Source organism: Aspergillus bombycis (assembly GCF_001792695.1).
Source record: "Aspergillus bombycis strain NRRL26010 chromosome Unknown contig00001, whole genome shotgun sequence".
NCBI classification, from domain to species: Eukaryota; Fungi; Ascomycota; class Eurotiomycetes; order Eurotiales; family Aspergillaceae; genus Aspergillus; species Aspergillus bombycis.
In genome coordinates, this window is record NW_019170003.1 from 1027001 (window position 1) to 1044065 (window position 17065).

The window sequence follows — 17065 nt, forward strand, 5'->3', positions numbered from 1 at the left end:
TGTTTTCAATCCGGCGCCATCAATATGAGCAAGGATAGTCCTCCTTTGCCATCACAGTCTACGATTTGACAGTAAGTAGTTAGTCAATCTATTAAAAAGCAAATAATTCTCGAAAGAGAGAGGTCCTTCGACCGTAAGGTTTGTAGAAATCATGAGATGCCGCTCAAGCTTACTATCCATCAGAGATAGTTCGATAAGAAGAGAGACCTGAATAGTTTTGCTAAAAGCAGCTTCTCACCCCTAGGCCAGTGCCATGGAACAAAGACACCCCAATATGGAGCAGTTATGCTTTTTCTCAATGGTTCCTGATCATCCACTACGGCTCGGTATCTCTCCCCACCCGTAGAAGGGATGTTTCGCGAAAAGCGAAGTCAGTATCAATATGTATGATCAGCAGTTTTATTATGCCGGACGGGTGATCTCAACAGGCTTAGTCTACTTACTCAGATAACCCCCAGCGAGTGAGGCAGGATAGGAGGTGCAGCTCTTTCGTTCATTCTCTCAGCTATTCGACTTGCTACAGAAGACCCCGATATAAGCACTCAGTTCCATCCAGGTAGTATAGTATACTCGCTAAACTTCAGACAGAATACCATAATTGACACATCCGTCCGTACATGCAAGCTCTTTCTGTGCCCTAGGTAGGTCTAAGTTCACAGGATGATCATGTATCGGAGAACTCGACGACTAGGGTTGACAAAAAGCAATCTGTGTTTCCCAGTTTCCGAATATCATACACTCCTTCTTCCGTCATATCTATCGGCAAGAGACGAAAACTTTAAATACCCTATATTCATTGAAATGAAATCATGCGTTCTCAGGGGTCTTATGAAGAATACTTAAAGCCTCGTCTCTCCTCCTTTCATGACTCTTTGTGACCGTCCGCGAGAATGTCCCGTGGAGACAATATGTCTTATTACCACCAGAAACAATCATTGTTGCAAAAAAAGACACTTAAGATAGGATGATCAGGTCCGGATGTTTTGATAACATGTAGTATCCCATCTGTTCATGGAAAGGCGAAAGTACAACGATAGTAAGTGCTGTTATACGCTTCTCCATGTACCGCTAAAACATACAGAAGAAAAAAGGAAGGTATAAAAATGTCCTAATGTAACTATACTCTGTAATAGTGAGGCTACAATTTCCAGCAGGATAAACGATATCATACAAATATGCTCAGTTGCGGCATACCGTGACAGTTCTGTTTAACAATAAAGAGAATCAGAGGGGATATCTTTTGTGGAGGCCGTATACAAAACACCTGCTGCCATGGACATTATATATGAGCCTCTTACCGGTTAAACACGGGGAGCGGTTAATATGGATAAGAAAAGTTACATCACTATTCAAGTCAGTTCCACTCCGGTGCTTGAGGAATAATTTGTGAGATGGAAGACATGATGGTTGTCAGCGAATTGAAAAATTTCGGCAGCTATAATAGGTAGTTTAGCGTGTCAAGGTACAGGGTAACTGTAGGATACTTATCTACTCGAGGACTCACAGTAAATCTTTGTCCTACAACTAGCTTCGTACTTCATTCTGTAAGCCCGGGCCCCTTGTGTTCTGTTGTACCACTGATTCCGAAAGGAATGATGGGACTTATTCTGGTAGAGAACGACCGAAGATTGAAAATAAAGCGTTCACAAAGAGAGAACCTCAAGCTTGTCTGCCATCCTAATACGCTGGTGAGATGCTACACCAAGGACACCTGCACTCTGGCTTAATGTCTCAAGCTTGTGGATTTCTGCTCCTCTATGCCAAGACCAGGCTCTACGATGTGGGGAAAGATCACAATCAGAGATGGCCACGTTAGAGGCAGCATGTGGCTATGTTGAAGGCTTCCCTTGGATAAGTACTTGTCGTCCAAAATCGGATCGGACATGCAGGCTTCAGTTTTGTCGGGCGTGTATTGGTGTGACAAGGCTATTCCTTGACAGTGTGCTGCACCGTCCCTCGGGTCAGTTGCTTCTAATACAACAGCTAGAGATTTAGATGGATATAGGTCGTATTGCCAAGCCAAATGCTTGTCTTCTGCCCCATTCCCGGGCAACAGGCCCACCATATCGATCACCTTAATTCGCTGCTTATACCCATGATGCTGGCTTGGCAACGCATTGTACACAATTAGACCGGCCGATGATTCGGCTACAAGGGCACTGGATGCTCCAATGTCCAGATGACGTAAAGCAACACACTGGGAGGTATTGCAAGTATAAATGCATCTGGAATAGCCAATTTCAATAGATAGTCACAGTCCCGAACAAACCACTGCTCTTATTTACTGGGAGACTTCCATTTTTGTCAAACAAGACCTTAATTCGTGCCTACCATACCGGAGCGAGCAAACCTCAAAAAGAGCAGTCTTTGACTCTCATCGCCTCATATCCACCATCGCTTCTAAAATGTGCTTCCGTCCCACCAAAGAGATGGACGCCCATAGCCTGCCGTCACGGCCTATCAACGAACCCAATGAATCAGCAGCACAAGACCAGGATACGTCACGTCCGAAGGTTGTGAGAGATGACCGTCCCCTCAAGCTGTCTAATAAGGAGATGAGAAGGAAGACTTGGTCTAGGCCGAACGTACTTGGCACAGTTACCTTTGGCATGTAAGGAGTTCAGTCAGGTTGAACGCTGTTTGGCAATTGATGAGGATGACGTGCGGGAATCTACCGATATTGAACTGGAGATATCAAGACACGCAAGGGGAAACAGTGAAGATAGAAGGCTTCTACCAACAACGGGATGTGGACAAGTAATGGGTGAATAGCATATATTTGCGGGCGTTGACTACGTCTTTGGCATATGCCGTTTGCCACGAAAGATCTTTAGAGATTTTGCAATCTACGACGTGTCCGTTGGCTGTGTTTACTCAAGTTTTATGGATTAAGTAATATAGAAAATGGCACGGTGTGTACATGTCGCCCGGCGTCGTGTGCTAACACTAGCCACATGTAAGTAGAACTAGTGTCCTGGTGCCCCATCTGTACTTATTTACCCAGCTAAGTGGTGTTCTAGGTAGGTTGTCCGAGGTTGGGGCTGGGATAGTCGCGGGACACTGACAAGGGTCATTGCCGAGGTCAAAAGACGGAATGTTGCGCCCAATGATAGGGCCCAGTCGACATCCTGATACCAGAGTGCCATGTTATCATTTCATGTGCATGAAATGTAGACTGAACGAAGTTTTGCGTTACACTCAACATGTTAGCTGAAATTGAAGGTAACCTTTACGGCTTGGTGATGGCCTTTGGGATCAAAGCCCTGGCTCATTACGGCGGCTGATCAGGGGCTCCCTTTTCTCTTATGAGGACAGCATTGAGTCATGGTCACAAAGTGATCGCCTTAAGTTGTAAACTTTCTAAAATGCTGAATAAGGTTTGTTACATCATGCTAAGGGAAGCCACTGGCTCTCACTAGACGAACTGCGTGTAGAAAAAGAGTGCATATCTTATTTACGAGGTGGTTACGTGAGTACTGAAGGTCTGAAAAGGGCCCGGACTCTAAAGGATGTTACCCTTGGCATGGAATAGGATCCCTGACTGCATCACTTGAAATCCGGGGGGATCCCTTTGGTAAATCATATATTGCGGAATGATTTGTCCGTGAACGTTAAGCAAATCCGTCAATCAGGGATCCAAACCGTTCAGGCTAGCCCTTCCGCTAATCAGCCTGAATCTGGGGCTATCTGAAGAAGGTTCAGAAGTAACCAGATTGCTTCGACAATAACGGCAATTCCCATCAGTAGCCGACTTCCAACCGTCGGTGTTTGGCTGGCTTGCAGACGCCAACCGCTGGGCAATTGAAAAGAGACAGGATGGTACGCAAGACTGATGGAAGTTTTCGGGACCCGTCTGAAACAAATTTCAATGGGGAACGGGATTAGCCTGAATGCACCCATCGTCAGATGAATTAGCCGGAATCATGTTACTTCATGGGGTGCATAAAAGAGACACGCAGGACAGATGAAGACCAGAGAGCCCGCAATCATTGCATCTTTGCAAGACCTGCATGGCTGAGCAAGCTGCTCTATGAGTGACTATGATGATAGTTTCCACAATTCCTGTCGTGTTGCTGGCGCTGCTTCCTAGGGTCCAAGCATATCTCCTGTTCAACTCCGGCGAAAGTGAGTTCAAGCTTGCAGATCAATCAGTTGCCCCGGTCATATGGACCGCCCAGGATGATGTTATTGGGGTCGCGAGAGCAGCACGGGATCTCGCCCTGGACTTTGGACGTGTGCTTGGCGTCAACGGCACAGTTTCAGTCGTGGACACTGATGGTCCCGGCTCCGCTGCTGGAGAACCTGTAATCATTGCAGGGACAGTAGGGCACTCGTCGCTGATCGATAGCCTCGTTTCCGATGGCAAGCTGGATGTCTCCCAGGTTCAAGACAAATGGGAATCATACACGTCGCAAATCGTGCATAACCCCTTTGACAATGTGACCTGGGCGCTAGCCATTGCAGGCAGTGACCGCCGTGGAACGATCTATGGTCTCTATGACATCTCAGAGCAGATGGGTATCTCACCTTGGTATTGGTGGGCAGATGTCCCCGTGAAGACCAAGACAGGGATCTGGGTGTCTCCTGAGGGGAAGGTTCAGAAATCGCCATCAGTTACATATCGCGGTTTCTTTATCAATGACGAGTCGCCAGCGCTGTCGGGCTGGGTAAGCGAGAAATTCGGCGATAAATTCAATAGCGACTTCTACCGACACGTGTTTGAGCTGTGCCTCCGCCTCAAGGGAAACTACCTCTGGCCCGCGATGTGGGGCAAGATGTTCTACGTCGACGACGCTGAGAGCGGTGCAATTGCGCATGAGTATGGAGTAATTATGGGGACGAGCCACCATGAGCCCATGGCTCGATCTGAGCAGGAGCAGAAAACATACCTGGAGGGCGAATGGGACTGGGGCGACAACCAGGCCAATATCAAGACCTTTTTCCAGGAAGGAATTGATCGGGCCAAAGGCTGGGACACAATGTGGACGATGGGTATGCGAGGAGAAGGAGATGTGGCATCTCCTACCTTGACAGCCGATGATCTGGAGGAGCTGATCGGGGTCCAACAGTCTCTGCTACTAGATGCCTTTAACACGAGCGACCCCCTTAGTATTCCGCAGACTTGGGTGCTCTACAAGGTTAGTTTTTCAATGCATGGAATTGCGCCATGCAACTAACGATCTACGCACAGGAAGTCAGTGACTACTACGCGGCAGGCATGAAAGTGCCCGACTCTGTCACACTACTCTGGACCGATGATAACTCCGGCAATCTGATTCGAATTCCCCTCGCAAATGAGACTGATCGTGCGGCCGGAGCCGGTGTGTACTACCATTTTGACTACGTCGGCAGCCCACGCAGTTACAAGTGGATCAATACAATCCAGCTCGTCAAGACGTGGGAGCAGATGCATCTTGCCTATCATAGGAACGCTCGGCAGATATGGATTGCAAACGTCGGCGACATAAAGGGCCTTGAAGCCCCTCTGACACATTTCATGGACATGGCGTACGACATGGATCGCTTTGACAGCACAGAATCCACTACTGACTGGCTCAAGCAATGGGCCGTCCGAGAGTTCAACGAGCGGGTAGCTGACCGAACAGCAGACATATTAAATCAATATGGGATACTCGTCGCACGCCGCAAATACGAACTGCTCAGTCAGCTGCCTTTCGCATTTAGCACTAGTTACTATGATGAGGCGGAGACTAATCTGGCTCAATGGCAAGACCTGCTTCTCCAGGCGCAGAATGTGTACTCCTCTTTAGATGCGGCCACTCGAACTCCGTTCTTCGAGATGATTCTCCATCCAGTGTTGGCTGGTAAGACCATAGTGGACCTCTACACCAAGGCTGCGTTGAATGGGCTATACTACCAGCAGGGTCGCATCAGTGCGAACTACCTCGCCCAAGAGGTACACGATCTCTTTACCGAGGACGACGAAATCACACAGCGATATCATGGTCTGAAGGGAGGCAAGTGGAACCCAGTCATGAACCAGGTTCACATCGGCTACACTTCCTGGAGCGACCCGGCTAATAACACCAATGTTATGCCTGGCCTAAACTACACGGGAACATCCGAGAGCACTGAAGCCATGGGAGTTGCCATCCAGCACTATCGCACAACGTACCCGGAACCTGACCGGCTCGTCCTTCTCTCCATGGACCCCTATATGCCGCCTAATGAGACCCGATATATCGATATCTTTGCAAGGCAAAACCAGACAATCCCATACTCGATCTCCTCTAACGCATCCCACGTGACGGTCTCGAACAACGAGGGCTCTCTATCCGCGTCCAAGAACACCTCAGACGTGCGGAGCATGATCACGGTTGATTGGAACTCCGTCAACCCCGGTCTATCCTACGTCGAGCTAATCGTCCGCTCCAGCGATACATCAGTTGCAACTCTCATCCTCCCACTCAACAAAACCACCGTACCATCCACCTTCACCGGCTTCATCGAGTCGAATGGCGTCATCTCCATTGAAGCCAGCCACTACCAAGTCGCAGAGACCAGCAACGGCGTCTCTTACGTCAATATCCCACATTACGGACGGACAATCTCGGCGGTAAAGCCATGGCCCGTGACCATTGGCACCCAGGACCCCAATACGGGGCCCGCATTACGATACTCTCTTTACACCACGACCTCGTCCACGAGCGCGAGACTAATCGTCAGCCTGGGTGCCTCACACAATCATGACCCAACCCGCTGGATCAAATTTGCATATTCGCTAGATGGGGCCGTGCCAGTGACGGTCCGGCCTGTGTCGTCTGTCCCGCCGTATAAGGAAGAGCAAGCGTGGGCAACAGCGGTCGTGGAAAACGGGTGGACATCGGCTGTTGAACTTGACGGTGTAGTTGGGGTTGGAGAGCATGAGCTGGCTCTTTGGCTTCTTGAACCGGGTGTCGTTTTGCAGAAGGTTGTCCTTGATATGGGCGGTTATCAGGCTTCTGCTCTGGGGCCACCGGAGAGCATGAGGGTTTAGGATTCAGATAGTCGAGCAGAGAAGCTATGTAGGATTGAAATTTGTCTTTCCACTAGAAAAACCTTCATCGACTTGTGTTAATAATAGCTAGCGCTCAGATGTCTATATAGTGGATTCTGGGTTAACTTTCAATATCTAACACTAGCCCATAGTAGTATAGATAGGTTTACGAGATGGTAGTAGGAGCACTAAGTAGTATTAATCCTATCTAATTGTACCAAAATGAGACCTTCACTTTGCAGAGGTAGTAGGTATATATTACAGTATATATCAGTGAGCGCTTCTATCGGTTACTCATTTCAACTAAATTAAAATCCCCTTGGTATTTCTCTCTTATCATCAGACTATCTGATTTGTATGAGAGCTTTGGGTTTCAGAGGGGGCAGTGGGTGCTAACTTTGGTGCGGACAAAAATAATCTGGAAAACATCGGGGGGGCTTAATTGTTTCACAAATATTCGTGCAGCCTATTGCATTTATAGTTCCGAGGATGGCAAAGCTATATACATGGGATATCTGGGTTGCTAATAACTCGAGTCCTTGAAAACAAAGGATCATGTGAGAGACAAACGCAACCGAGAATAGCAGACTAGGAAGAAAATTGGATATAATAGTACATCGCTGATCCGAGAGCGTTTGTGCAAGTGGAAATGGCGTGAGTATCGTATCACACATTATGTCGAACAGGACGTCCGCAGGTTGATAAAAGTCGAGGTTCTCGAGTGTTGCTCTCCTCAGATGAAGTTTCCCTGGGGGTTATTGGAGGGCGGACCTGCTGTCGGACTTTGATGGCGTGTCTCACTGACGGCCAGCGATGACGGTCGCGCCGTGTAGCTATACCCCTGGGCAGCGGCACCTTGTTGAGCCATGGAAGACAAGTCCGTGCGGGATTGCGACTGAGAAGCGAACATCATAGATGACCGGTCAAAGTTGACTTCACTTTGTGACTTGGCATTCTCATTCAATGCCACCAACGGGTGGTCTGACCCGGCCTCGGCAGCCGCCTTTCTCGCTGCAATCTGGCGCCTTTTGCGTGATTCCAAGTAGCAGTGGAGGAACCCATAACCGAAGAAGATAGCCCCCAAGATGCTGAAAGTAATAATGGCAGCTATGTGTCCACGACGATTGTATTCCCGCATTTCAGCACTAGTTGTGCTTGTCGCAGTGGACGTTGAGCTGGTCTTTGTGGCGGTGGTCGATGTGCTCTTTGTGGTGGTGGTTGACATGCTACTCGTAGATTGGGAGGTGGAGGATGTGGTCGAGGCTGTGGAGGTTGTTGAGGTTGTGGAACTAGTTGTGCTCGAACTGGTCGTTGTAGAGGACTCCGTCGTAGTCGTAGCATCGTCGGTTGTCGTCGTTGCCTCGGTGGTTGTTGGGGCAGTGGTGGTATCAGCCTGCGTGGTCGCCTCCGTCGTCGTTGTTGTTGCTGCCTCTTCTGTCGTACTGGTGGCGTCCTCTGCGGTGGTTGCAGCATCTTCCGTAGTTGAATCTCGCTTTTCTAGAAGCAAGCCATGTTCATAGGGTTGGTTCGTTCGGCCATTATGGCCTCGGAGTATTGCGGGTGTTGGCGCCACGACGGGGGTAGTTGTGGTGGAAGGCCATTTCGGTGCCCGTTCAGCAGCGGATTCCGCGTGAGCAAGAGCGCCCGAGAAGACCGCTCCCAGTACGACCAAAGATTGTATTCGCATATTGACGGCGTCTCGATCCAGGTGGATTAAGGGGACGGGAAAGGGGTCAGGAGAAAGAGAGGTGAAGCGGGGAGCAAGCAATATTTCGCATGGCTCGTGTGAACAAACATGACGCGACTTCAAATACTCGCGATCTGGAGTTAAATGATGCTAAAATTTTCTTCGTCTACGGTGACTGGCGTCGTACGTGCTCAACGACCAACTTTAGGGCTGACAGTTATTTTTATTGGCCGGACCGCCGCTGATTGGCTCGGCGATCGAGAGTGGAGTTCAACAGCCACGCGGAAGACGCGGCTTCGGATCGCACCTTCATCTGGTCTGCTTCCAACCCCCCGTCCCATAGTAAGTATGGCTTGATCAGCACGGTCATGATCCTGCTATCGTCTCTTAACCCTTGATCTACAGGTCACGGGCAACCCGACCTACTGCCCCGTGGCTGCATCTGCTCTCTGCACGCCACGGTATCCCATTATCTCCGAGCAGGAACCTCCACTCGCGGACAAGGAAAAGAATTTAGCCCAGGAACCACAAATGCTCCTCTGCCCCACCGACAGTCTCCGCTAACAGTTCCTTGCTGGCGAATGCTGTCAATCTCAACAGCCGATCTCCTTGCTAGTGCGCCCGGATTCCCTCCTATCGCCAGCCGACCACCTCGTTTGTTTCACCGCAATCTCCAGGCTCGAAATTAGGATCATTTCGACGTGGTCAGTAATGGAGAGGGTGGCCTTTAGTGTGAAACTGCGCCTTGCACCTGTTGCAGCTACGATAATTGAAAGACGTAGGAATGTGTTCCAGCGATATAAATAGTCGGCCTCACGCGTCCAAGACCATCTCAAGATGGCCCGGCAACTCCGCTTAGTAATGTTGTCAAGTTAACTTGGTAGTCAAGTTAACCAGTTGACTCACGACTGTACATGAGCCCAGCCAAAGAGCATGCTACAGGAATCCGAACAACCCTGTCGCTTGCGTTCTTTGAGGGATGGGCATGTGCACGGATCGTCATCGGTTCTGCAACGATTGGATCCTTGATTCCAACGCTAATATAGTCCATTAGTCCTCACCCACTACGGAGTCCTAGCATCGTGAAATGCCCTACCTCTAATAATAAACACTTTGCGCTGGCTCCCTGCATGAACTTAAGATCGATCATCCCATTGCAGTCTCTAATCAGCCTTCCCCATGGGATCCATACGACCCACACTGATGTATATAAATAGTAGCCAAGTCTCACAACGGCCCGGGACCCATTCGAAAATCGCGGGATAGTTTATTCTAGAATGTCAAGCTGTGACTTGACAGATCGGGGGATGCAACGCCCCACTGGCTTGCTGTGTGACTGCGCAACTTCACCGGAACAGGAGGAAGTGGAAAAATTCGTTCATTGACTGGACATCGGGGAGCCATTGAGATATGACCTCTAGACATGACATATCCTGTCACTAGATACACCCAAGCTGGTCACACAAACCAAAGTGACCTAAATGCGTACTGTCCAGTGTTTATACGATCCTGAGAGCTCTTTATATCATGTCAACAGAACTTCGCTCGTGCCTTTCTTGAGTGTGTCTAGTACCTGGAATCTTTGTCTACATGATAATGCGGCCTTCGGTTCCGAGTTTATCTTCGTCACCCAATACGGAATTAATGCATAGATTTTAGATATACTCCTGGTAAATATATGCGCCCCCTTCATAGACATCAACCCCCGAGAAAACGAACTAAGCCATCCCCACTGAAGCTCGACAGAATTTATGATTTCAGACCCACATGTGTCTCTATAGAGCTTGGGTGGTTGCCAATCTAGTGCATACGACCAAATATTCAAGCTTCCTCCGTGTCTGATATCTCATTTAGAACAGCGGAATACTTTTCGGCTAGTTATGATTGAGATACCAGCCAGGAGGACGCAAGGGGCAGTGCCAGACGTGCGAGTCGGTGAGCCTGACCTCAGACGTGGTCTCAACGGTCCTAGCGATGACCATGCACAATAAGCTGCATGCGCGATATCGCATCATTGTTCGTGCTGCTCATCTGAATGATGTACCAGAAGCGCTTGAGAGCTCGTGGGGTCTCACCGACTCTGATGCTTTCTCAGCGACGTAACCCTTGCATTGATGCTGCACAACATGGACGACTGTCTTCATGGCCATCCAGGGCCACGCTCATACAACGACAGACCTGACAATAGCCTCATCTGTCATCACCACGTTAGTGGAGTGTCAAGAGCGATGTTAGGTAGTAATCATCCCCCGTGGGAAACCGAAACGAGGAGCCCGTGTACGATAAACGTGAGTGCTGTTAGATGTGACAAGTCGCGTGTGACAAATTGCTCACCGATTGTTTGCAGGATGAGACACAGTCGCATGAAAGTCCCTACTCTGTACAATGTGGAGCCGCCAATGCAAGAATTTACGCTCCTCTCCCAGCCACATACATTTTACTGCGACCCGACAGAAATCATTTGCTTTCCCATTTCTTCATGCCTGGTAGCGGCCCCACTCCCAACTTTTAGACTTATTTAAACACGAGTCTGCCCCGCCCATGGACTAGGATGGTTGTGACTCTACTGCGACCTGTTCCTTAACCCTTGTACAGTCCTGGTCTATCCCCAGTCGCCAAGGCTGCCCTTCACAATGACAGTAACCACAACACAAAACACCTCGGCCCTGGGATCCCCGCTCAGACTCGAGCATGCGACACTCGAGGACATTCCCGAGTTAATCGACGTCTGGTACAACGCATTCAATACCCCAGAGATGCTAGCCATCTGGCCGAACACCCCCGGAGTACGACAATGGTGGGACGAAGCCAATCGCCACGACATGCTACACAAGCCCCAAGAGAAATATCTCAAGGTGGTCGATACCAGGAATGGTCGGATTGCAGCATATGCCAAGTGGTCCCTTGAAACGGCTGAAGAGCGTGGCCCTCGGTTTCCCCCATGGCACCCGGACATGAACCCTGAGCGTAACGACGCATTTATCGGAAACATGGAGCCGGCCGTGCCAGGTTGGTTGGAGGAAAGAAGAATTTCTGTATGTGGGCTTTCTACGTGAAGTACCTCTCGCAGGAATCGCTGACATTCATGCTAGATCTTGATATGCTGGGTACGCATACCGACTATCGGAAAATGGGTGCTGCTCGCATGCTGATTGGATGGGGATGTCAAATGGCTGACCAAGAAGGGGCTCTTGCTTATATTGATGCAAGTACTGATGGTCGACCTGTCTATGAGAAGTTTGGATTTGAGGATCGAAGTGATTCTGCAAGTGCGGCAGCTGGACTGGCGTCTATGGTTAGAGAGGTGCGGAATTGAGGAGTTTGGACGCACTGAGTCACGTCAGTGTACTTCAATTACTTCATGCCAGGCCCAGAGTACTAGATGTCTGCATAAATATGACGTGGTCTAGGGTTCTACACGTCCGAGATATATTGCGCGGTAGTACCAACAAGCGCCAGCTCCAATTATCACTCTGTTCCCTCTTCTCATTTGAGGTCAAAAGATCAGCTTTCCTAGAGTGCATAGCGGCAACAAAACGACCCATGAAGGAAGAGTATCATGCAGGATAGCCCTGTAAATCCTTCGTCTGTAAGAACTACACTTATGTCGTCGTTGATAGGGCATTTTACCCCGCAGTCTGAGGGCCAAGTAACCATGAACAAAATTGCAATTCTACAATGCATGCTTTGGGCGCCACAGGTTCAACTGCCAATTACTATGAAAATAGATAGTAGGATGAGTCAAGCTTCCGCTACTACTAGGTAGCTGTGAGGTGGGTATCCTTGATCACACGGAAAGGAATGGGGGGTGAGTAGTACCGTGTGAACTGTTACGTCGTAGCCTCCTCGGACACTCACGCATTTAGGCTCATGGACAGGCCCTGGCCCCCTCCCAATATAGAGTGGAAAGCGATGACGCGGAATACGGACAGTCTTGTTGAGGGGCCAATTAGGATGTTCTGGAATGGCCTTGGGCGACTTGGGTAGTTTCAAAAGCCAACAGAACAGCGACGGAACTGCAGATATAGATAGCCCCATGCTACCGAACACCCGGCATATTGGACCACCATGCTGGAACGTATCCCGCTAACGCTGATTGATTGCCTGTATCTACTGCCTTTACTTACCCCGTGAAAGATATCCAGTGTGACGCTTGAGGTGCTTGCCGCATATATGCCTGTCACCCGACGGATATTCGGTTAACCAGGGTTCTCGACAACCCTATTGCTGACTCGCATGTGTTATGGGGAGCGACATTATAATGGCAGACAGCTGTTGTTGTTGGACAGTATTCGGAGCATGTACCCAACTACCCTGCACTTTTCCTTCGGGACGATCAGGCATGAACGGTAGTTTTATGCAAGGCTGCCAGCGAACCCAACCGACCCAGACGAACGGGCACCAGCTGTCGTGCAAGCATTGGACAATTATACACCGCTCTGCATCTAATCAATTTATCATCTGAATCTTAGGCGAGAGATCCGATAAGCATGTGGGCACCAACAACACGATCTGTGTATCCCTGCAAGCCAACTCATATGGTGCGCATCTCTGAAGGAAAATCAACCAATGCAAGCCCTTTCATGACTCGCAGCAGTTTAAAGACGATATAAATCTAGGCAATGAGTTTATTCCCCGGCCCTCCCTCTCAACTATTCCAGAGATTCACGTTCACAGAGTACCAAAACCACAGCATCAGCTGATAGTCGTATCGGGCATATCTATCTTTGCTGGCTGCCACCCTTCACAGCCTCAACATGCACCGCTTGATATTGGCTGTTGCCAATTTAGGAAGGGTCGAGTCATTGTTGGGGGGTCGTGCTCACGGGCAGAAGTAGTTGAGATAATTAAATAGCCTTGCCTGCGATCTGTATTCAATTGCTATCACACTGCTCTCATCGCACGGGTCTTCTCACTCGAGATAAGCTCATTTGGGTTTCTTCATGACAGTTTTGTTTGATTGGTTTGGCCAAGGTTTATCTTACATTTGCCATATCACTCTATGATGGAGCCAGTTTCCGATATGTCCACTGAAACGGACAATAATATTGATATCATTCATACATTCATGAAAGTATACGAAAAGGAGAAGGCAGTCTATGCCTTAGCAGCGAAGCAAGCCGAGAAACTCTGCAGAGATGTGCTTGAACGAGAATCCGTGGAGTGTATCGTTACTTCCAGGGCAAAGGACCCAGACAGTCTCGAGAAGAAGCTTCGCGAACGACTGAAGAAACGGCAAGAGACTGTAACCGGTCCCTGTGAAGGAAAGAAAGGCTACAACAGCATCGACGACATCAGAAGCGACATCGCAGACCTGGCTGGAGTTCGCATCTCGCTTTATCTACCGCGCAAAAAACCCCAAGTGGAGAAAGTTATACGGAGGGAATTTGACGTGTCATGGAATCTTTCTCTGGGAGAAACGGAGGAGAATGGCGAAGCAACTCAGACTCGTTCGTTCCCAGGGTACTGTGCCGACCACTACCGCGCCTTCTTTAAGCAAGGCTCGTGTCAAGAGAAAAGGCTCGGCAAAAGGATGATCGAGATACAGGTAGTTTCTGTTTTACGGCATGTTTGGGCTCAGATTCAGCATGACATGGTGTACAAACAGCTTATCCCGACGACTAGCAATGATATTCGGATTTTGAATGCCCTGAGCAGCTTGATATATTCTGGGGATTTTGTTCTGGATCAGTTATTTGATAGCCAGGCTTCGCGCAATCAAGACGATCATACACCCTTCACGACGGTGTATCAGCTAGGTTACTCATTGGGAAAGTGGATTGGAACCTTTCCGGGGCGCCAAAATGAAAATCCTGGAAATGTTCAGTCACTTTTTAATCTACTTAGGGCTGTTGGTCTGGATACACACAGCAAGCTATGGAGGGCGTTGGAGAACATGGATATCTCGCTCACGCAGACGAGTGACTATATGTTTTTAACCCGCAAATACGAACCGCTTCACCTCAGTATCAGTAACTACATAATGCATCGCATCATTTGGCCACGAGATGGCCCGGGTGCAACCCAAAGCATCGGACACGTTGAACGGAACACCAACTGCGATAACCGACACAAGATCCAGGTGATTGCAAATGCTTTCATATTGTTGGACCAATTATTCTTGCCCCAGTCCAAGTGGCTCCATCTCCTTTACACGGGGCAGGATTCGAAGAGACAAGAAGTGAGAATGAAATGGATGTCCACAAACAAGCCTTGGCAGTACTTTCATGGCACGGCACCAATCGGCAAAGCTGATCAGAATACTATAGATGAATTGTGGCATTGCTTTGGTGAACATGACAAGGAACCCATCAGATTTGCCTTCAGCCTCTCCCAGATTTTGGTCTCTACGGAGTGCCTGACCGACTGGAGTCTATTGACCAGATCTTTAAACCCTTTCATGTACGCTCTTGAAATGTCAGCCATATTTTCCTAAGGATCAGAAAGCCCACCTAGTCCACATATATCGCACGCATGAAGGGTCCCTTGTTGCCATTTTCCGCACTTTCGTACTTCTGTTTATCCCAATTACAATGCCATCCTGTGCTTCCCTGAGATCTCCGCCACCTACCATTTTCCTGGCCACTCTAACTAGCCGTTGAGTTTTATAAGGCTCCTTCAATGTTAAATAGTATTCGAGAGATAGTAGGCTAGCTAGGTACCAGCTTCGGCATATATCAGGACACAATCGTTCATTTTCCGTGGGGATAGCAAAAGAAATAACGAGTTACTGGTGGCCAACACGGATGACAAGGCACATTGGAAAGAGAGAGCCTCTACCATCAGCGCAAAATTAAGACCGTTCGCATTTGGAATCTTGTCTCGTCGCGCACAGACGATAGCTGCAGAAAGCCCGGGATAGGGTCTCGGTCGGCCGGACAACCCTAACTAGTACTGTCACGGGAGAGCAGAATTCTCCCTCACGTCCCGTCCCCCGGTGTGATTCTGGGAAGGACAGAAAATGTGACAAGTAGAGCGTGTCATGGCTGGCCAACTTGGGAAAAAAAGAAAAAAGAAAAGAAAAAAAAAAAAAAATCCAAGACCGGTTTCCGTTGATCCTACAGGTTGCTGTGCTGTACGTACATTTGGACTGTGACTGGTCCACGAGCGGAATCATCTAGCCGTCTTGATCGACACCAAGCCACGAGACGAAGGTAGTACCTTGCAGCTCAATCTTGAATATATCCATGGCGCGAGGAAGTAGGGTCAAGCTACCGTGCTACATGTTGAAAGTATCGTTGGTCTTCTCAATACTCAATGCCTCTCACTTTGTCAGGGGTACAGTCTATCATCACATCCCATTTCCCTGAATTGTGGGCTCGCTTGAAAGAGCGAAAGAAAAACAAATTCTCTCCATCAAAACAATGGTAAGCGCCAGGAGTCACATATCATTTTAAATCTCAAGGCAGCAGCGCCTTATTCGATATATCACATTTACTGTGACTCATCCTGGCAGGACAACGGGGATCATTGTATGCCAATATATGGCGACCGAAGCATTTCCTGCTCGATCCTGCGTCCGGAAAATCGCCTATCAGGAAATACTCATGCTGATCACAATTAATACCCTGGTCTGGCTCAACGTTTCGGTTTCATAATGGATTCCTCCTTTCCACACCGAGCCTGTATGTGTATGGATGGAAGGTTCTATGGACACGAAAGGTAAGCCCTAACGAAAGGATCATTGTACCTGTCAGAGAATCTTGGGATGTACTCGTGTGTGATTTATCGCGTCCACTCGCAGTATATAAGCGACGCGCAGCTCCCCAGTCCTGACGGAGGGATCTCATTCTATGGTTCAAAGAGACAGTGAAGTAGGCAGCGTTTGGCTACCTTCCCTCAAATATGGCCAACCAGCCTGGCCTTCAACAGAACTCCCCAGCCCACCCGAGCGAATCACAAGAAGCAAACAGGCTCTCTGGTATGTCCCATCTTGTCAATAATCTCATCATTTTCCAGGGCGACTGTCAGATGAGTCTTTGGAGATATTGTGACATTCTGACAATGAGCTTCAAGAATACCCCCCACTCTCTATCCTCCGCCTCTATGAAGCACTACAAGGATCTGACAACACCCTTTCTGCGAGCGAGAGAAATAGGGTCCAGGAAATACGCACAATAGTTGAAGAACGTGGCTACATCGGCAACGCTAGAAATGTCCATATCTTTGGGTTCGTGAAATTTATGGCTAAACAGCGGAGTGCCGAAATGGTGGAAGGTTTATGGGAAAAGTACACATCTAGTGACATGTGGGCTCGAGCACAGAAGAGAATAGCAATGAACTATGACAATGAATGGACTTAGAAGACCATCCTGAGTCTCCTGTGCGGCCTACTGCTGCATCACTTGCATGGTCAATGTGGCAATGTATGTTCTTCCACC

General features: G+C 48.8%; 3 protein-coding genes across 3 annotated transcripts; 2 read left to right on the top strand and 1 right to left on the bottom strand.

Annotated features, from left to right (window-relative positions):
* Positions 1-4040: 4040 nt before the first annotated feature.
* On the top strand, positions 4041-6997 carry ABOM_000371 (glycoside hydrolase family 115 protein; the record flags this gene model as incomplete). The annotated part of the gene is made up of 2 exons (XM_022527501.1): positions 4041-5138; positions 5192-6997. 2 exons carry the CDS (start codon positions 4041-4043, stop codon positions 6995-6997), a joined length of 2904 nt encoding a protein of 967 aa, XP_022394800.1.
* A 733-nt stretch (positions 6998-7730) lies between these two features.
* Positions 7731-8684, bottom strand: ABOM_000372 (facilitator of iron transport 3 precursor; the record flags this gene model as incomplete). Its single annotated transcript, XM_022527502.1, has 1 exon — positions 7731-8684. The coding sequence occupies one exon, from the start codon at positions 8682-8684 to the stop codon at positions 7731-7733; it is 954 nt and encodes a 317-aa protein (XP_022394803.1).
* A 2633-nt stretch (positions 8685-11317) lies between these two features.
* On the top strand, positions 11318-12000 carry ABOM_000373 (uncharacterized protein; the record flags this gene model as incomplete). The annotated part of the gene is made up of 2 exons (XM_022527503.1): positions 11318-11723; positions 11777-12000. 2 exons carry the CDS (start codon positions 11318-11320, stop codon positions 11998-12000), a joined length of 630 nt encoding a protein of 209 aa, XP_022394802.1.
* Between the last annotated feature and the right edge of the window lie 5065 nt (positions 12001-17065).